The sequence below is a fragment of the Schistocerca piceifrons genome, chromosome 4, assembly GCF_021461385.2.
Source record: "Schistocerca piceifrons isolate TAMUIC-IGC-003096 chromosome 4, iqSchPice1.1, whole genome shotgun sequence".
Taxonomy (NCBI): Eukaryota; Metazoa; Arthropoda; class Insecta; order Orthoptera; family Acrididae; genus Schistocerca; species Schistocerca piceifrons.
In genome coordinates, this window is record NC_060141.1 from 420,421,604 (window position 1) to 420,443,522 (window position 21,919).

General features: G+C 38.2%; 1 protein-coding gene across 3 annotated transcripts in view; it reads right to left on the reverse strand.

Annotated features, from left to right (window-relative positions):
* LOC124794978 (alpha-L-fucosidase-like) overlaps nt 1-21,919 on the reverse strand; it is a 123,887-nt gene that overhangs the window by 87,290 nt on the left and 14,678 nt on the right. For all 3 annotated transcript variants that reach the window (XM_047258714.1, XM_047258712.1, XM_047258713.1), the window contains exon 2: nt 5,142-5,283. In XM_047258714.1, the coding sequence (XP_047114670.1) occupies nt 5,142-5,283 (142 nt within the window). The remainder of the gene's footprint in view (nt 1-5,141; nt 5,284-21,919) is intronic.

Below are 21,919 nucleotides of genomic sequence, written 5' to 3' on the forward strand. Positions count from 1 at the left end.
CTGTGGTCTCACGACACCATTAGGAATGCAATACATTGAAACATCTATCTCCTCTACAACCTCCTCCTCTTCCTAGCTACACCAGTTGTGACAAAGCAACCTGAGATAGTTTTACTTACCCTCTTGTTTTGCCATCTGCCTCCTTAAATTCATTTTTTCAATTCTCAACTAATAACCGTTAACATATGTGAATATAATCTGCATTCACATGAAAGAGAAAGGTTGGCCCTCAGTTTTAAAGAATATAACAACATATCTAATTTTGTGCTTAGCTTTATGTATCTAATTGATTTTATAATTTATTTCAATTGTTTTGTAACTTAAATTCTACTGTTGATGTATAAACAAATTTAAATTCTGTACTAATTATAAACATTTGGGGGAACAACTAATAGTAATTTTAAAGGGTCTATTTGGATCTATTCGAAAACATGTTAGCAAAACCAGCCCTTTATTAATTCCAAAGTTTTGTCAAAAGTATTGTTTGTATAACGATACTTATTAATTTCATGATTTAAACAAATAATTTGGCCTAACTCTTGTAGTGGAAGAAATTGTTAAAAAGATGGAACTTTTTGATGTATTCAGTTAATTTAATGAGTTAAGTTTTAATTGTAATTTCTATAAATTAAACTTCAAAAAATGTGTAGTTTCAGCATCTATTATTGTGAGGATATATAAGGGCCCAATTTTTGGTCACAAGACAGTCAGTCCACGGCCGAGTTTCAGACTAGGAACTTGTGTTGGTTAGAATGACAACAACGCATCGACTTAACAGTCAAATATGTGTTACACCAATAGGCCATGTGTTAAACCAATGACAGTGTCTGCTCCATATGTACCTGATTATTCTTCAAGAACTGTGAGCTTTGTTGTTAGGTTTTACTGCTCACAGATGTTCAAAAGGAAATTATTGTAGCAGTATGTGGATGTTCACCTGCAACCTATTAATAAGGCTTATCAAAAGTCAAACAATAGTGCTCTGGCCATATAAATGTGTTTATGGGGGGTTGTGAATAGTGACAGTAAAACACTGTGAAACGCAACTGTGCATCTGTCAGCTACCACATTTACAGTAGACAGTAGTTGCAGTTCCACCCTCTATATTTTCAGTCAGTACGTCGACACTGAGGGTAACGATCAACGAAGAGATAAAGCAGGCAGAACTGTCACACAGTATACACCACGAGGAAAGTCACTGCAATGCATCTGAAATGTTGGTTGTTTCAGTATTCTGGTACTTTTATGTATTTTATAAGATGATGCAACAGATACCCAGAGGGAAATTACTGAGATTGACATCTGCCACAGAAACCTACATACGTATATATTCTTTGCATGTCTCATAATTTGTAAATTCTCATAATTTATATACTCCCTCTACCTTTTGGTTTTGACATATAATATTGAAAATATTACGTGCTACAGAGTTATGAAATTAAGCATTTGATGTGGTTTTCATTTACAATACCATAAATATTTCAGATGCAATCCATATCTGAAGGAATCTTTCACAGCAAGCCAATTTTTTCATCACACTTTTAAAAAGTTCCACTCAGGAAAAGATCCCCTTTTGCTAGAGAATTATCTGATCACTGTACAGTCCAAAACTGGAAAGCAATGACCCATTTTAATGATCAGAAGGGGTATGGTTACTAAATGCAACCCTCAACACCAGCTGTTCAGAGCAGGGTGTTCCATGTGACATCTGCACCCATGAACCAACTCTGCTCCATTGTTAAGTGGTATTCATAAAATAAATATCATCACAAGAGGGTCTATATTTGGTGGATTCTTCTTCATACATTAAACAGTTGCAAGAACCAAAAGTAATTATCCCCTCTGACAATCACAACCATCAGATAAATTCCACCTGTAACACCACACACATGATGTCCACAATAGTTCTTCGCAATGCAGTTATGACAGTGTGCATTCTACTGCAGTGCAAGCGATGGCATATGCATGCCTTTGGGAATGTTGGGAATCAATGTTATGAATCAATGCAAGAAAGGAGCAATCTTACCCAGTACCATGGCAGATCTCACAAATTATTGTTAACTCGTCAAAGCACATTGGGAACAACAATCAGAATAATACTCATAATAATACTCATGACCTGATGGGGGCATATGCAAGCTTGTTTCAACATTAACACATTATACTACCCAAAGCCAATTGGATCCAGTTGTAAACTACATATTCAACACAGAATCATGTGTGTCCTCATGTCTACAGTGGGACTTGGAACAATGCAATGGAATGCGTGAGCAGCAAGACGTAAAAGAAGACGCCTGTTTCATTAACGCATACCATTTGTCTATCGATTCTGGCAATTGTAGATATATAGTACAAGCCTAACTACTGAATTATATTCTTCAAATACAACATAATTCAAGAGAGCAGAGAGATGGGACGTACAGCACGAAGCCTTTATAAGGTGAAGGTACTATGTGGGCTAAATGTTGTTTAACTGTATGAGGTTTTGCTCAACTGTTAGTGAAAGAATTGTTGCACCATTTTGGTCCCTTGCCGCACACCCCCATTGGTAGCATGAGAATTATGGTCATTAAAAAATTAAATAAAGCTCTCCTGTGTTGTTTCCCTCAAACATCCCCAATCCTCCCACCACCCCAAGAACCAGCTACAAAAGTAATGCCCCCCTGTCACCCAATACCACTCTGGACTGGAAGAACTGAACCACATCCTTCATCAGAGCACTGATTACCTGTCATCATGCCCTGACATGTGGGACACCTTACCAAAGATCCTTCCCACCCTCCTAAAGTAGTGTTATGCCTCCTGCCCCCCCCCCCCCCCCCAACCTCCACATGACCCTAGTCCACCCTATGCCATCCCAATAATAACACTTGCCACAGGGATCATACCCATGTGGAAGACACAGGTGCAAGACCTGCCCAATCCACCCACAAAGCACTTCCTTTTCCAGTCCTGTCACAGGCTTACCCTAACCCATCACAGGCTGGGCCAGCAGCTATGACATATACCAGCTCTGCTGCAATCATTGCACAGATTTTCACATTGGTATGACTACCAACCAGCTGTCCACTTCGATGAAAGGCTACCCCAAAACTGCGGCCAAGAGCAAAGTAAACCACCTAGTGGCCCAACATGCAGCTGAACATAACATGCTTGATTTCAATCACTACTTCACAACATGGGCCATCTGGATCCTCCCATCCACTACCAGCTTTTCTGAAATGCACAGTTGGGAATTATCCTTACAACACATCATTCACTCCAAAAATCATACCAGCATCAACCTACGGTAACCTACTGTTGCCACGCCCTCCACTCAACAGTTTCCACCCCCTCAGTCCTATCCACTCCTCCCCATTCACATTCACCATCATCACTGTGTGCCAGCCTCTGCCAATTCTCCCATCTGTCTTTCCTCTTCCCTGCTCCTTTCTTTTTCCACCCCTCCCCCCTTACTGACCCCCTGCTCCACAGCCTCCTGATGCTGCACCTGGTGGCAGTCTTGACACGTCTCCATTACTCCCTACACACTCTGCCAGACAGCAATCTTCCCTCCCCGAACCCATACCCTACTAGCCCTTTCCCTTGCCTGCCCTCTGTATATTGCTGTTTTGGTTCCATATGTCAATTGCATTCTGGTCTGAGCTGCCACAGATGGCAGTTGTGTGTGTGTGTGTGTGTGTGTGTGTGTGGGGGGGGGGGGGGGGGGGGGGGAGCTGGCTTGTGTGAATGAATGTTTGTGTCTTTCCTTTTCTGAAGAAGACTTTGGCTGAAAGCTAAATGTGTAATGTCTTTATGTTTTGCCTGCTTGCAACTCAATTGTCATCTTTAGCAGTGAGTAACAATCTATTCTTTTCCTTATATTGTTAAAGTTACACTGCAGGTATATTATGCATAACATATCTTTTTTCAAAAAATTATAAGCAACTAGGTCAATGGACATTTAGCCAGTTTGAATTGGCCTAGAACCTACTATGTTTCTTTTTTCCCATATACAGTGTTCTTTTTTATGCATCTGTATACGTTGCTGTCAGATCCAGTATTTGTGGTCCTGTGTGCATTCAAGAATTGCTCTTCACAGCTGTTTCTGTGAGAGCCAATGAAAAAGATATATTAAAGCTGAAAGGCTGCAGTGTCTTGAAAACCTATAGTGTTTGTCCCCCGTCACCCAACAAACTCCAAACTTGGGAATTCCCAACTTCTGGCTGGATAATTACCTATGCAGTTAAATTGATTATGGTCAGGATGAACGTGTCATTTCTGGTTCACGGACAGTCTACTCACATCTTCCTCAGGATGTATGACGGTCACTCGTAATGTAATGAGTTTAAATATCATAAATTTGAAACATCACATGAGTTTTGGGACAAAATCTACAGTTCAGTTCAATGAAGGCTGCTTTAAAGTGACATTGGTGTACTGAAAGTTATACAAAGATAGCAGTTTTCTGCTATGACATGACATCAAACTTTTTTCATTATTATTTTCTATGACGCTGGGGTGCATATGGAGGAAGCTGCGAGAGGTGTTGGGCCACACACATTATGAGTTTCATTTGTATTCCACAAACCTATAAATGTGTCTCACCAAGCCCCCAGCCAACCACATGATATCCACCCTTAAGGTTGTCTGTGAACTCAGCTGCCCCATGCTTGTGAATAATGAGTACAGAATGACAGCAGAGGATGTGCAGCACAGGTAATTCATCCTTGGCAATGACTAAAAAAAAAAAAAAAAAAAAAAAAATTATTTAGGTGTTGACACATATCAGTATCTGAAGTCTGTAGGGTGCCATGTCAAAGCCCCTGGACAGATGAACCAGTTGCTGATATGTGCCAAATGAGTGTACACTGGTTACAAAAAGTGCAGTGAAATGAATGAATAAATGTTCTTGCAGGGAACTCACCAAATGCATGGAGAGAAAGCTCACTGAGACATGTACTCTAGTAAGGGACATAGTTTCCCATGTGGATAATGACATGCCTCAAATCTTAATTCTTGTACTTGTTACTTTATTTCTTTCATCATACCAATCAGAGGGCTATTTTTAATTGTGTGGTACACATGATTAGTAAACTCAATTTATTACCTTACAAGCTACATTCTTATTATGAAGTAACTGGTTACATAAATGTACTCACTTAGCTCCAGAATTTTTAAAGACTTCTGCCCAGTCATCAGGGTTATAAAACTCGGCTTTAAAGTCAGGAGCAAAATCTTGGTAAGTGAAACCAGGCCTATAATTGTCTCTCATATATTCTGCATAACTGCTGCTGTTGGACTCTGAAATGCAAAATTTTTTATGAAAAAAATATTCAGCAGTTTTTGTTATGGCAGTAACTATTCAAGCCAACTATGACAGCAAGAAAACTTGTAAACAATGTTGTTACTGGGTCTTATATACTTATTTGTTTTTCTCTTTGAGATCCACTGTATTAACAAACCCCTGAGACAATTATCTGCAAAATTGTAAAGAGCACATCAGTTAATACGAAATCTGCTATTTCATAAAAGTTCTGGTTTCATTATTCCTTTTCTTTCCCTCAAGCAAAAGATGTTCTATGTTGTTATGAATAACTGTACCCTCGATATCTGAAACAGTAAGACTAGTGTAATACTCTATGATTGAACTATAGATGTGTCCAGAGTTGGTCAGACTGCAACGGCTTTGCATAGCAGATACAGGCGACATTCCACAGCATAGTGTAACATACCACTTTGTGTTGCACATAGCATTTAGGACTGACCAATGACGATCGTCAACTGCTAAAAAAAATTATTTAATGTAGTGTGGAAGGTGGGGCACACGTGTTGAGCATAAGGTTTCTCTATACAAGCATGTTAACTGAATGGCAATAGAAACAGCATTTCCAGTGGATGGGGTGGGCTGGCAGCAGCTCTCATTTGGTCACACTTACTGTTCCTAATGTTTTATCCTTGCAGTGGACCCTCACCTCAGAGTTGTGCCTGCCTTCATGGAAGAAGATGATCCTGACAGTGCATGAAAGTCACAGAACAAAAGAATTTCTGGCATTTCACTAGCTCAAAACACCTAGACAAACCCTTCGAGGACAATCACTCGATCAGAGTCTCACTTAGAAGGTTGCCTTCTCGTGTGAGAAAGGAAATTTGGTATATAGACTGGAAAACGATAAGTAATCTATTAACTTTCTTGGAAGGATATATATTAAATAAGAAACAGGTAGATTACTCTCAGACTGATAACACAAGTTTCAGAAAATCAGGAAGGAAATTGCTACCCCTCTTGGTTTCTGCACCAGAATGAAAGTAAATTTTGCAAAGTAAGGAAGCAGAGTAACTCTAATCAAGATGAACAGAGAGGTAATCAGTCAAAAATGGTTACATCGTCCTTTCTGACTAATCAGAGATTCGCAGCTACTAATAACAACACATACATCAGTCTTTAGTGATCCAGCCCTTCAGAAAACAGTGGATGTTCTGGAGCATAGGCCAGGCTCGAGGATATGGCAATGGCAGTGTAGGCCCATTTAAAGAGATATTGGTGGCCCTAATGTACCCAGTATCAATAAAAGATTGGTTACTAGAGGAACATAATAAAGAAAATCAAGAAATAACTTGCCCAGCCATCAGCAGAAAAAAATCTTTGAAGCAAAAGTGGAAAAATCTTTACACTGTAATTAACATCAATTCTTCAAAGGAAATGTGTGTGCCCTATCTTTCCTATGACTGGGCATATATGCAGTGAGTATTAAGGGGAATAAAGGAAGGCTGATAAAAGAAGGAATGCGACTGCCCGTAAACCTAAATGACTGTGTTCATAATCAAACATTAAATTACTTGAATATTCAATACTGCTGGGATAGGATTGGATTTCGAATTACAGAGAATCTTTAGATTGCAGGGTAATATAGTGTCATAGGAATTCCAAAATACAGCTTATAAAATGTTATTTTTATATAATACACTTGCCTTTAAACCTTAATTATGAATAGAAGCCCACATTCATATCGTGGAAACACCAAAGGCTATAGCAGTAGATGACCAGCTGATTACAGAAACAAAGGTAATAAAGAGTATTTGTGAGGAAGCTCACAAATCAGGTGTACTACCCAAAGACCAAAATGAGGATTTACAGAACACATTATTATGATAGAAAGGAGATTTCTGAGATAAACGAGGACTAAACGGTGATTATGTCGGTATTCTTAAAAAGTTATATTTCTTACAACAATTCATTATGGGAAGTGAAGAAATCTGCAGGCTGCACCTAGTGTTATATGCAAGAACTATACAGACTGAAATGGTATTGACAAGTTACTGTCTCATTTTCAACAGGCAAAATTGGATTTAACAGCCGTGTACTGACAGGTACCCTTATACAAAGATTCAAGACCTTACACAGTTTTTCTATTTGTGGGAAAATGTTATCAATTTAAGATGCCACCATTTGGCCTAAACACAACAATAGTGATATTTATCCAAGGCCTGGAGACACCTTTAGCAGGGTTGCCACAAGTTTCTCCAAGTGAAGTTCCCTGATAATGCTCTGATTTCACGACAAATTTTAGCATTTTTACCAGACAAATTTCGAGATCTCAAGGGTGAGTAAAGACGTAAGTTGACAAAAAATGTAAGGACTTCTATTTTTCTAAATGTGTTATTAACACACTGGTTTTGAACGAACAGCAAGTTGTCTCCTTTACTGGATTTATGATCTTAAGGTTATGTAAACAGGTAAGTTGTGTAAATGAAAGCCATTTTTAGATGAACAATTTCTGGTTTACTAACAAGTTAACTCTACCTTTGAATTAACAGCAATCCCGTAACTGCTGACACTAAATCAGAACAAACCGAGACAAAAACATTTTATTCGCAAACTTTTCTTCTGTTCTTGTTAGCTTCATTTTTTTTGTTGCTTTATTCAACTTCTAAATACATAGATGGTGACCATTACATTGTAAAACACTCAGGTAAAAATGCTACAAAAATATCAGTTCTCTTCAAATGCAGAACAACTGCTGACACACATCTGTTATGATGTAACCTCAAAAACACAAATTTATCAAAGAAAGGAATTAAAGCTTCTACAGAAAATTTTACTTGATTAAAATTGTTTTTGATCTAATGGCTATGACAGTGACATTTGTAAAATCATAATTTAAAAGAAACTGTTATGGCAGAAACCAATAATTAATTACAATTTATCACTCCAAAATCTCATACATCATGTTGAATACTTTGATTTTAAGGTGTTTACATTAAGACCATGTGATAGTTTCCATGAAAGTTTTTAAAGACAAAGCATATTTTCTGTGGAATCAAACCTTTTAAACATACGTGATGGCATAAAATCATCATACAAATAGTTTGAATCAGAGTGCAAGAATTTAATAAGAACAGAAAACTGTTCATCAGATTAAAATCAATATGTGAAAATTCAGTAATTTTTAGCAAATTAGGTGACTTTTCGGTCCCTTCATGTAAAAATCAAACACATTTTAAGCTGTGAGAAAACACCCTCCGTGTATAAAATGAGCAGTCCAAAGATTCAGGCATTATACTCAGTCTTAAATGATAGTGTTTATTTTTACACAGCTTCAGTCTCAATAATTACCAGCAGTTCCAATAATTACCATCTGAGACTGGAGGACTAAGCAAACAGAACAACTATATACAAGTGCTAACGTAATATAACAAGACATATATATATATATATAAATAATAACAGTACATTTCTTCATCCTTTGTATACACAAATTATTTTATATTTTGTTAGGTGCAGGCACAGGAAATTTAAAATTTGTACTTGAAGTTAACTTTCAGCAAATACTGAATGTTTACCTGCCCAACATCATACACAATTATCTGAAAAGTTGTTAAGCAAGAAAATAAGAATTTTTAACAACAATTCAAATCATAACAATAGTACACATCCTTGTAACACATTGCTGGAAATGGCAATTCACCTGCGCATTAACAACCTTGATTGCCTTGTATTGTATTTTTATTGGTCCTGCTGTCTACAAAGCAGCTTATGCATAAGACATTGGACAAGTCAACCTATAAATATACAGCTGAAAGTCATTTCTAGGCATATGTATTTCCTTCAGGAAATTTCAACCTGGTTATAAATGGTCTTGAAAATTTATTATCTCATCTAAAATAAAATAAAAACAAAGAACTAGTGGTTGCTGGTGATTTTAATATAGATGTCCTGAAAAACACTGTCAGTGAACAGTTGCTGAAATCAGCTACATTGTCATTCAATTTAATTTCTACTGTAAATTTCCCAACTAGGGTATACAAATGTTCTAAGACTATCATTGATAATATCTTTATAGAAAATTCTAGGCAACTAAGCCACAATACGAAACAGTAGTAAGTGGGCTATCTGACCATGACATGCAACACATAACATTAAATTTTGAAAATTGTCAGGGTAAAACATCTATCAGAACTGAGTACAGAAGCCCAATAAAACAGTCAAAAACTGAGACATCTAGGAGATTGCTCGTGGAAATTAATTGGAGGGATGTTTACAGCATCCAAGACACAAATGGAAAATACAAAACATTCATTAATAAAGTTAGCACCTTATTTGTAAATAGTTTTCCCCTGAAGGTAACTCAAATCATGCAGAAGTCTAACCAGAAACCAAGGATCACATAAGGGATAAAGATATCATGTGAGACAAAAAGGAAACTCTATCTGATATGTAGGGAAACCTTTGATACTAAAATCATAGCTCATTACAAAAATTACTGCAAAATACTGAAGAAGGATATCCAGAAATCTAAACACCTGAATTATGAGAAGAAGATAAACACATCCAGCAATAAAATAAAAACAATATGGGATATAGTTAAGTCAGATACAGGTATGACCAGAAATGAGGAGGAACAAATAGCTCTAAAAATAAATGAAACCCTGGTAACAAATGCATGTGTGTTGCAAACCATTTAAACAAGTATTTTGTCACTGTTACTGATAGCATGGGGTTGTCAGGTTCAGTAAATAATGCAATGAAATATCAGAGACCAGTGCACACAAGCAATCTCAGTAAAATGGAATTGACACTCACTTCACCCACAGAAATAGAATGCACCATAAAGTCCTTGAAATCAAAGCATTCTAGTGGTTATGATAACATATCAACAAAGTTAATAAAAGTGTGTTCGTGTGAGCTTAGTAATATCTTAAGGTATTTGTGTAATCAATCACTTATCACAAGAACATGCCCGGACTGGCTTATATATGCTGAAGTTATACCTCTCCACAAGAAAGGGGACAAAGAAATGCCATCAAATTACCAACCGATCTCACTTTTGCCAGCTTTTTCAAAAATCTTTGAAAAGGTTATGTTCAAGTGTCTACTTAAGCACCTTAGTGAAAATAACATACTGTCAAAGTCACAGTTTGGGTTTCTTAAGGGTTCTGATATTGAGAAGGCTATTTACACTTACAGTGAAAATGTCCTTAACTCATTAAACAACAAATTAGAGGCAATTGGCATATTCTATGACCTGTCAAAGGTTTTTGACTGTGTGAATCAAAGCATTCTTTTAAGTAAATTAAAATATTTTGGCATCACTGGTAGTGCTGCAAAGTGGTTTCAGTCATATCTTACTAATAGAAAACTAAGGGTGTCATCACGTAACTCTTCAGCAGGAGGCAATCAGACATCATCTGACTGGGAAGAAATTACATGTGGTGTTCCCCAAGGTTCCATACTAGGTCCACTACTTTTTCTTGTGTATATTAATAACCTGTCATCTGTTACATTACCAGATGCCAAGTTTGTCTTATTTGCAGATGATAAAAACATTGCAATAAATAGTAAATCAAATATAAATTTAGAAACGGCAGCTAATCAAATTTTTACTGACATTAATAAGTGGTTCATAGCCAATTCACTGTCATTAAATTTTGAAAAGACTCACTATATGCAGTTCAGAACTTCCAAGAGATTTTCTTCTAGTGTGTGTATAAAATATGATAACATGGAAATAGAAGTTGAGAGTGTAAAATTCTTGGAATTACAACTTGATAATAAATTCAGTTGTGAGCGACATACTAACAAAGTGCTAAAGCACCTAAACAAGTCTGTGTCTGCAATGCAAATGATGTCAGACATAGGAGATATAAATATAAAAAAACTTGCTTATTTTCACTCCATTTTGTCATATGGTATCATATTTTGGGGTAACTCCACAAACCAAGAAAAAATTTTTAGAGTACAGAAGCATATAATAAGAGTAATGTGTAGTGTAAATCCAAGAACATCTTGTCGAACCTGTTCAAATAATTGGGCATACTAACCACAGCTTCTCAGTATATTTATTCCTTAATGAAGTTTGTTGTAAATAATACATCTCTTTTCCAACTAACTGCTTAGTACACAGTATCAATACTAGGAATAAGAACAATATACATAAAGATTTAAAATCACTTACTCTTGTCCAGAAAGGAGTCCAGTATTCAGCAACACATATTTTCAATAAGTCACCAGCAACCATTAAGAGTTTTGTTTCAGACAAGGCACAATTTAAACATAATTTAAAAGAATTTTTGGACTCCTTCTATTCCATCCATGAATTTCTCAACAAGTGCAGCAGACCATTTTAATGAAAATTTATCATACTTTAATTTTTGAAAATACTTGGTTGTAACAGCCAAGTAACTACCAACTGTGAGAATGATGGATGTATGGAAAGCAGATGTAAGTCTTAAGTCTGTAAATAGTGGAATTTTAATTTTAAATCGTGTACTAATTTGACTGTTGTTAACTGATGGTCATTTAAATGAATAATTTACTTTAATTTTTGACAACACTTGCTTGTAATAGCCAAGTAACTACCTTCTGTGTGAATGATGGATTTAACAAAAGCAGATGTAAGTATTAAACCTGTAAATATTAGAAGTTTAATTTTAATTCATGTACATAATTTTACTGTTTATTGATTGATGATCATTAAAAGTAATGAAACTCAAATTTTCTAATTACATTTTTGTAATGTGTTTATCTGACATGTTCCACATCCAGGAGGATCTCCTCTTATTTATTTATTTAGTTTTGGTCCTGTGACATCTTGTACAGATATAGGGCAGGTCAATAAATGATACAGAAAGTTAAAAATTACACACACACACACACACACACACACACACACACACACACACACACACACACACACACACACACATTATTAATTTAACATTATAAAATTCTGTTTCATTCTGAGAGGTATTCATTTACAGAGTAGAAACTGTGGTCCATCAGAAATAATTTCAGCTTTTTTTTAACAAGCTGTCTTGCTTTACCAACTTGATGTTGTTAGGAAGGTGGTTATACAATTGTGTGCCTCTATGAAGGACACTCTTCTGGTAGGCTGATGTTCTGGCATATGAGACATGAATGTTATTGCCATTTCTTGTTGAGTACTTGTGCACAGAGCTGTTCAGCTGATAGGCATAGGAGGTTCTTAAATATTCTCTTACAAAGACTATTGCTTCAAAAAAAAAAAAAAAAAAAAAAAAAAAAAAAAAAAAAAAAATATATATATATATATATATATATATATATATATATATATATATATATATAAAAAAAAAAACAAAGATGAGGTGACTTACCGAACAAAAGCGCTGGCAGGTCGATAGACACACAAACAAACACAAACATACACACAAAATTCAAGCTTTCGCAACAAACTGTTGCCTCATCAGGAAAGAGGGAAGGAGAGGGGAAGACGAAAGGAAGTGGGTCTGCTTGTGTCTGTATGTGTGGATGGATATGTGCGTGTGTGCGAGTGTATACCTGTCCTTTTTTTCCCCTAAGGTAAGTCTTTCCGCTCCCGGGATTGGAATGACTCCTTACCCTCTCCTTTAAAACCCACTTCCTTTCATCTTCCCCTCTCCTTCCCTCTTTCCTGATGAGGCAACAGTTTGTTGCGAAAGCTTGAATTTTGTGTGTATGTTTGTGTTTGTTTGTGTGTCTATCGACCTGCCAGCACTTTTGTTCGGTAAGTCACCTCATCTTTGTTTTTATATATATATAAAATGGAAGGAAACATTCCACGTGGGAAAAATTATATATAAAAACAAAGATGAGGTGACTTACCGAACAAAAGCGCTGGCAGGTCGATAGACACACAAACAAACACAAACATACACACAAAGTTCAAGCTTTCGCAACAAACTGTTGCCTCATCAGGAAAGAGGGAAGGAGAGGGGAAGACGAAAGGAAGTGGGTTTTAAGGGAGAGGGTAAGGAGTCATTCCAATCCCGGGAGCGGAAAGACTTACCTTAGGGGGAAAAAAGGACAGGTATACACACGCACATATCCATCCACACATACAGACACAAGCAGACATATTTAAAGACAAAGAGTTTGGGCAGAGATGTCAGTCGAGGCAGAAGTGTAGAGGCAAAGAAGTTGTTGAAAGACAGGTGAGGTATGAGTGGCGGCAACTTGAAATTAGCGGAGATTGAGGCCTGGCGGATGACGAGAAGAGAGGATATACTGAAGGGCAAGTTCCCATCTCCGGAGTTCGGATAGGTTGGTGTTGGTGGGAAGTATCCAGATAACCCGGACGGTGTAACACTGAGCCAAGATGTGCTGGCTGTGCACCAAGGCATGTTTAGCCACAGGGTGATCCTCATTACCAACAAACACTGTCTGCCTGTGTCCATTCATGCGAATGGACAGTTTGTTGCTGGTCATTCCCACATAGAATGCATCACAGTGTAGGCAGGTCAGCTGGTAAATCACGTGGGTGCTTTCACACGTGGCTCTGCCTCTGATCGTGTACACCTTCCGGGTTACAGGACTGGAGTAGGTGGTGGTGGGAGGGTGCATGGGACAGGTTTTGCATCGGGGGCGGTTACAAGGATAGGAACCAGAGGGTAGGGAAGGTGGTTTGGGGATTTCATAGGGATGAACTAACAGGTTTCGAAGGTTAGGTGGACGGCGGAAAGACACTCTAGGCGGAGTGGGGAGGATTTCATGAAGGATGGATCTCATTTCAGGGCAGGATTTGAGGAAATCGTATCCCTGCTGGAGAGCCACATTCAGAGTCTGGTCCAGTCCCGGAAAGTATCCTGTCACAAGTGGGGCACTTTTGTGGTTCTTCTGTGGGGGATTCTGGGTTTGAGGGGACGAGGAAGTGGCTCTGGTTATTTGCTTCTGTACCAGGTCGGGAGGATCTCCGCTAATTTCAAGTTGCCGCCACCTGTCTTTCAACAACTTCTTTGCCTCTACACTTCTGCCTCGACTGACATCTCTGCCCAAACTCTTTGTCTTTAAATATGTCTGCTTGTGTCTGTATGTGTGGATGGATATGTGCGTGTGTGCGAGTGTATACCTGTCCCTTTCTTCCCCCTAAGGTAAGTCTTTCCGCTCCCGGGATTGGAATGACTCCTTACCCTCTCCCTTAAAACCCACTTCCTTTCGTCTTCCCCTCTCCTTCCCTCTTTCCTGATGAGGCAACAGTTTGTTGCGAAAGCTTGAACTTTGTGTGTATGTTTGTGTGTCTATCGACCTGCCAGCGCTTTTGTTCGGTAAGTCACCTCATCTTTGTTTTTTTTTATATATATATATATATATATATATATATATATATATATATATATATATATATATATATTAGGCGTGGAAGGTTCAGTATCTTTAGAGTAGGAAAAAAAGAGAGCGACATGAACCTTGCCTCTTTATGGTGCAGGTGATTCTGATAGCTCGTTTCTGCCTTTTGAAAACAGATTGACTACAGGGTGCATTCCCCGAAAATATTATTCCATATTGGATTAATGACGGGAAATGTGCATGATATGCCTGTATTATTATTTCTCTATTACAGCTTGTGCTTAGTATCAGTAGCATGTAACAGATTGATGATAGCTTGGTTGTAAGAGCTTTAATGTGTGTATTCCACTTGAGCTCACTCTGCAGATATATTCCTAGGAACTTAACATTATCAACTTATTTTACAATTTTGTTGTTTATTTTCAATGTGTGTTCATTTTGTTGTTTATAGTGTGATATATGAAAGTTCATGGCCACCATTTTCCCAGTGTTAATTATAAGTTTATTTTTTTCAAACCAGTGTCTTAGCTCCAGGAACGATGCATCTGTAGTTACTTGAAGCTCTTTTTGGTCTGACCCTGTAATCAAAATACTGGTATCATCTTCAAATAAGGTTTTCTGTTTGAATGGACAGTGTCATTCAGGTCATCAATATACAAAAGAAAGAGGATAGGACCTAATGTTGAGCCTTGTGGCATACCATAGTTGATGGTAGTTTTTTCTGATGTGTATGTTGTTCTTATTGAAATGTTTTCAGTTATTGTCTCTTGTTTGAGAACAACTTTTTGTTGCCAGCTAGTAAGATATGATCTAATCCATTCATTTGAAATACCTCTAATTCCCTTTCTTTCCAACTTACGTAGTAGGATACCGAGATCTAAAATGTCAAATGTGTAGATAGGTCCAAGAATATTCCAGTAGGCATTTGCTTTTCATCTACAGCTTTTAGAATGGGGTGCAAATATTCATAGACTGCTGTGGTTTTGGATCTAGATTGCCTGAATCCATGCTGATGATTTGACAGCAATGAGTCTTTGTTAACAAACTCTAGCAACCTACTATAAAAGAGCTTCTCAAAGATCTTTGAGAAGCCACTAAGCTGTGCTACAGGTCTGTAATTGTTAACATTGTCTGTGGCTCCCTTTTTGTGCAAGGGGGTTACTTTTGCAATCTTTAGAAGATTTGGAAAGGTACCTGGGGAAAACGAGTGATTAACAATATGCTTCAAAGGTTCTACAATATTATATCTTGTTTGGTTTATAATACAATCTGCAATCTCATCAATACCTCCTCATTAGTTATGTGTTCTGCACATCTAATCTTCAGTATTCTTCTGTAGCACCACATTTCGAAAGCTTCTATTCTCTTCTTGTCTAAACTATTTATCGTCCATGTTTCACTTCCATACATGGCTACACTGCATACAAATACCTTCAGAAAAGACTTGCTGACACTTAAATCTATACTCAATGTCAACAAATTTCTCTTCTACAGAAATGCTTTCCTTGCCACTGCCAGTCTATCCTCCCTACTTTGACCATCGTAAGTTATTTTGCTCCCAAAATAGCAAAGCTCATGTACTACTTTAAGTGTCTCATTTCCTAATCCAATTCCCTCAGCTTCACCTGATTTAATTAGACTACTTTCCATTAGCCTCATTTTGCTTTTGTTGACATTCATCTTGTTTCCTCCTTTCAAGACACTGTCCATTCCGTTCAGGTGCTCTTCCAGGTCGTTTGCTGTCTCTGACAGGATTACAATGTCACTGGAGAACCTCAAAGTTTTTATTTCTTCTCCATGGATTTTAATTCCTATTCCAAATATCTCTTTTGTTTCCTTTAATGCTTGCTCAATATATAGATTGAATAACATGGGGAATAGGCTACAATCCTGTCTCACTCCCTTCCCAACCACTGCTTCCCTTTCATGCCCCTCGACTCTTATAACTGCCATCTGGTTTCTGTAAAATTGTAAATAGCCTTTCACTTCCTATATATGACCCCTGCCACCTTCCAAATTTGAAAGAAAGTATTCCAGTCAACATTGTCAAAAGCTTTGACTAAGACTACAAATGCTAGAAATGTAGGTTTGCCTTTCCTTGACCTATCTTCTAAGATAAGTCATAGGGTCAGTACTGCCTCAAGTGTTTCTACATTTCTACGGAATCCAAACTGATCTTCCCCAAGGTTGGCTTCTACCAGTTTTTCCATTCATCTGTAAGGAATTCGTTTTAGTATTTTAAAGCCATGACTTATTACATTGATAGTTCGGTAATTTTCACACCTGTCAATACCTGATTTTTGAGATTGGAATTATTATATTCTTCTTGAAGCCTGAGGGTATTTCGCCTGTTTCATACATCTTGCTCACCAATGGTAGAGTTTTGTCAGGGCTGGCTCTCCCATGGCTATCAGTAGTTCCAATGGAATGTTGTCTATTCCTGGGGCCTTGTTTCAACTTAGGTCTTTCAGTGCTCTGTCAAACTCTTCACGCAGTACCATATCTCCCATTTCATCTTCATCTACGTCCTCTTCCATTTCCATAATATTGCCCTCAAGTACATCACCCTTGTATAGACCCTCTATATAGTCCTTCCACCTCCCTGCCTTCCCTTTTCTCTTAGAACTGGTTTTCCATCTGAGGTCTTGATATTCATACAAGTGGTTCTCTTTTCTCCAAACATCTCTTTATAGGCAGTATCTATCTTACCCCTAGTGATAAATAACTCTACATTTATCCTCTGGCCATCCCTGCTTAGCCATTTTTAACTTCCTGCTGATCTCATTTTTGAGATGTTTGTATTCCTTTTTGCCTGCTTCATTTACTGCATTCTTATATTTTCTCCTTTCATCAATTAAATTCAATATCTCTTCTTCTACCCAAGGCTTTCTACTAGGCCTAATCTTTTTACCTACTTGATCCCCCGCTGCCTTCACTATTTCATCTCTTAAAGCTACCAATTCTTCTTCTACCGTATTTCTTTCATCTGTTCTTGACAATCATTCCCTAATGCTCTCTCACTTTCATGATTCTTAAACCAAGTGTTAGTTATGATTAAGTTATGCTCCATGCAAAATTCTACCAAGCAGCTTCCCCTTTCATTCCTTACCCCCACTCCATATTCACCTACTACTTTTCCTTCTCTTCCTTTTCCTACCATTGAATTCCAGTCCTCCATGACTATTAAATTTTCGTCACCCTTCACTATTTGAATAATTTCTTTTACCTCATCATACATTTCTTCAATATCTTCATCATCTGTGGAGCTAGTTGGCACATAAACTTGTACTACTGTGGTAAGCGTGGGCTTCGTGTCTATGTTGGCTACAGTAATGCATTCACTATGCTGTTTGTAATAGCTTACACATGCTCCTCTTTTTTTATTCATTATTTAACCTACTCCTGCATTACCCCTATTTGATTTTGTATTTATAACTCTGTATTCACCTGACCAGAAGTCTTGTTCCTCCTGCCACTGAACTTCACTGATTTCCACTACATTTAACTTTAATCTATCCATTTTGCTTTTTAAATTTTCTAACCTACCTGCCCGATTAAGGGATCTGACATTCCACACCCCAATCTGTAGAATGCCAGTTTTGTTTCTCCTAATAACAATGTCCACCTGAGTACTCCCTGTCCGAAGACCTGAATGGGGGACTATTTTACCTACAGAATATTGTACTCAAGAGGATGCCTTCATCACTTAACCATATAGTAAAGCTGCAAGCCCTTGGAAAAATTACGGCTGTAGTTTCCCCTTGCTTTCAGCTGTTCGCAGTATCAGCACAGCAAGGCCGTTTTGGTTAATGTTACAAGGCCAGATCAGTCAATCATCCAGACTGTTGCCCCTGCAACTACTGAAAAGGCTGCTGCTCCTCTTCAGGAACCACACATTTGTCTGGCCTCTCAACAGATACCCCTCCGTTGTGTGGTTGCATCTACGGTACAGCTATCAGCTATCTGTATTGCTGAGGCACTGAGGCACGCAAGCTTCCCCACCACTGGCAAGATCCATGGTTCACTGGAAGATGCAGGAGGGGGGTGGCGAGGGAGGAGGGGGGGGGGAGGGGAGTTTCCGTAATGAACACCAAAACTTGAGTTTAGAAAAGGATAGGTTTCATCAAGCTGTGCAAGTGTACATCGAAAATGCCAAAGTTTGGTGGTCACTTTTGAGACTACTCTGTTGGTAAGGTTTTCCTGGTCGCCCACCATTCCTGTTCTCCTCGCTTACATTTTAAATCATTATTGGGATACCCTTTCAATGGGCTACTGTATCAACAAAATGGCAGGGTGAAAAAAAAGTCATTGAAAATAAAGTCCCATTAGGGTCAGTGAGATGTTGGGCAGCCTTTAAGAGTCTATTCATCACTTAACAGTCATAGTACTTCACTTACCGAGGACTGATAAAAGAGACAAATGTCCACTGTCTTCTCGACTGCTGAGACAGCCTTGGAGTGTGTAGATCCTTCCACATGGCCTATTGCGGCCATCTTCCCCATGTTTCTGAAAGACTTGCTACATACTGTGCAATGCACCTGGCATTCTGATGTCTTGTGGACCATGATGCCTGTAACCCTCCAGTCATTCAGCCATTCAGCAGTGAATTTCATCTTACTTGGTTTCACCATGATATACTATGAGACCACTGTGAGAGATGCCAAATGACTGAGGACAGAAAGTTGGCTGTTGACAATGTTTCTGCAACAATCAAAAGCTGGTGTACCTTCGAAGGCAAGATGCCACACAAAAAAAAGGGCTTTCCTGATGAGTCAGGGATATTTCCGACAGATTCTTTTATACCTGGAGTCCCTGCATATTTGTTTGTGGAGGCCTGACCTTGAGACTGTACATGCAGAATACAGGAATAAAATATTCTCAGTGTCCCCCACGCCTCATAAATGATCCGAGTAATTGAAAGAAGATTTTGGCAAATGATAGCATGGAAGTATTTGAATATTTTTCTACATACTAAGCACGTGGAATTTTCTTATCTACCGCACTACACGACTAACTGCAGACTTACGTAATGGAATCATGCTGAAATAAGAGTTAATGTGGTCTTGAAACAAGGTAAGGTAAGAAATTACACATTTGTTTTTATACCAGAAATGTGATTTTTTATAAACTTTTGACCTGAACTGACCACATTTCCTCATTTAAGAAATCAATGTTTAAGGATTCTGTCACAGCAGAAAGTGGATTAGGATGTCAGCGAGGTGACACAGTAAAAACTTTGCTTCGTTTTGCCAAAGGAAGTAAATTTTAATAAGGAAACAAGAGAAACGTAGCTGTAACTCGAAATTTGCCACTTCTGAGTCAGTGGTTTTCAAGAGTCAGCAAATCTTAGTTGCTACAAAGATAATGAAGGGGCCATATTGTAAAACACACAATTGTTCCGTGAAATATCTTGTTTGTGAAAATTGACACATGAACATTACACAAACAAGAATGTAAAAAAATAGGGCATACAAAGAAACAGTTGAAAATTTTCTAGACAGTATTCAAACTGTGGACCACAGTGTTGTTAAATAAACTAAGCTACACCATTTGAAATGAAGTTTAGAAAAAAATTCTTCGTTTGTGTGACCATATTGTCCATAGCTGCTTTATAATAACTGAAGGTATTTTAAATCCACTTTTGCCGATGTGGTACAAGAAACAATAGTGCCAAGAGAGGAAATATCTAAAAAACTTGCAAGCACATGGTGTTTTCTGATGTGAGCACAAATCTTAAGTGCTAACATCAACATCTTTTGTAATGGTTTTTAGAAGGAGAAAGCAACCCAAATGGTATGTGTGTTTCATTAGGACCACTGAGGTTATTTTATTCCAATAAAACAAAACACATCTGGTGACAAAAATATACATTTCCTTGAAGTCACAAGACAGGTTTAAAATATCTTCACTGATTTCAGAAATAGCCTCAGAAAAAAGTAGGCCTCTTGAAAGAACTGTATTAAGCAGGGGAATAGTTGTGTAAAGCAACGCTGTAGGTGATTGCCAATAAAAGGTTGGTTCTACTATGTTCATTATTGTTGGTTGTTACCCATTGTGCTACGTCTATAATTTTACAGGTATTATGTGATTTTTCTTTTGAGAAATGTACGCGTAGATAACATACGAACTGCCAGCAGCTGCCACAATTTCTTTCTTCTCACCATCCACACTTTCTAATACATGAACTACTTTCAAAGTGCCCAAATGTACTTGAATAAATAAAATGTCTATAAAATACCACACTGTAAAGTAGGAGTGGTGCATTGGAAAGCCGGCCGGAGTGGCCGATCGGTTCTAGGCGTTACAGTCTGGAAACGCGCGACCGCTACAGTCGCAGGTTCGAATCCTGCTCGGGCGTGGATGTGTGTGATGTCCTTAGGTTAGTTAGGTTTAAGTAGTTCTGCCACAATTCCTGAAATGCATCACCCATGGCCTCTGGCCTGCCAAGGAGCACCCCAGTCATGGGTCCAAGGATAAACCATGGAAAACTGCTGCATTACGCCACACACAAACAGAACCGGCCTGCGGGCAGGTCGGTGAGACTAGATCTGACAGGCAGGACCTGCACCTTAGTGGGAAATGATGCGCTTCAGATCAGCAGCCCCGACACCTGCAGAAATGGCCTGCAGTTTTGGCCTGTCATGGAAAATCCACTCATGTTGCCAACTATTCATGAGTCACAGAAAGCATGTTGATGAAATGAGGCTACAATGATCAATCCATGCAACAGATAATTTGTGCATATAGTCTGGGGATCAATAATAATAAGGAAATGCAGCAACACACTGTAAAGATGATCACTGAGCTGCAGACATGCACATAGTAAAGACAATCACACTCTCACAACCGAATTTTTGCCATAGCCTTTGTCAGAAAAAGAGAGCACACACACATTCACACAATCACTCACACAACTCGTGCTCACATGACTGCCATCTCAAGCCGCTGCATCTACAGTATCTGAGAATCAGGTCCAAACAAACCACTCCTCACACTTGCCTGCCTCTCGTCAGCAGCTGCTTGGGTAGTGGAAAGGAGTGATGGCAGCACTGACTGCAAGCTGAGGGGAATGGTAGGAAGGGGAGAAGCAGTAGGAATGAGGGAGTAGGGAAGCAGGGCACGTACTGAGCTGCACCCAGCCAGTGACGATGCATGACAGGTCAGTAAAAAAACCATTTCATCTACTGAAATAAAAACGAGATTTTTCCACTTTTTTTCAAATTTCCCTGATTTCCATAACTTGTAGCAACCCTGTTTACGTACAGACCTAACCCAAGAATTAATATCAAAATCTTGATGGTCTCAAAAATTGGAATGACCTTTGTACAGTGTTAAGCTGAACATTGCAAGGATTGG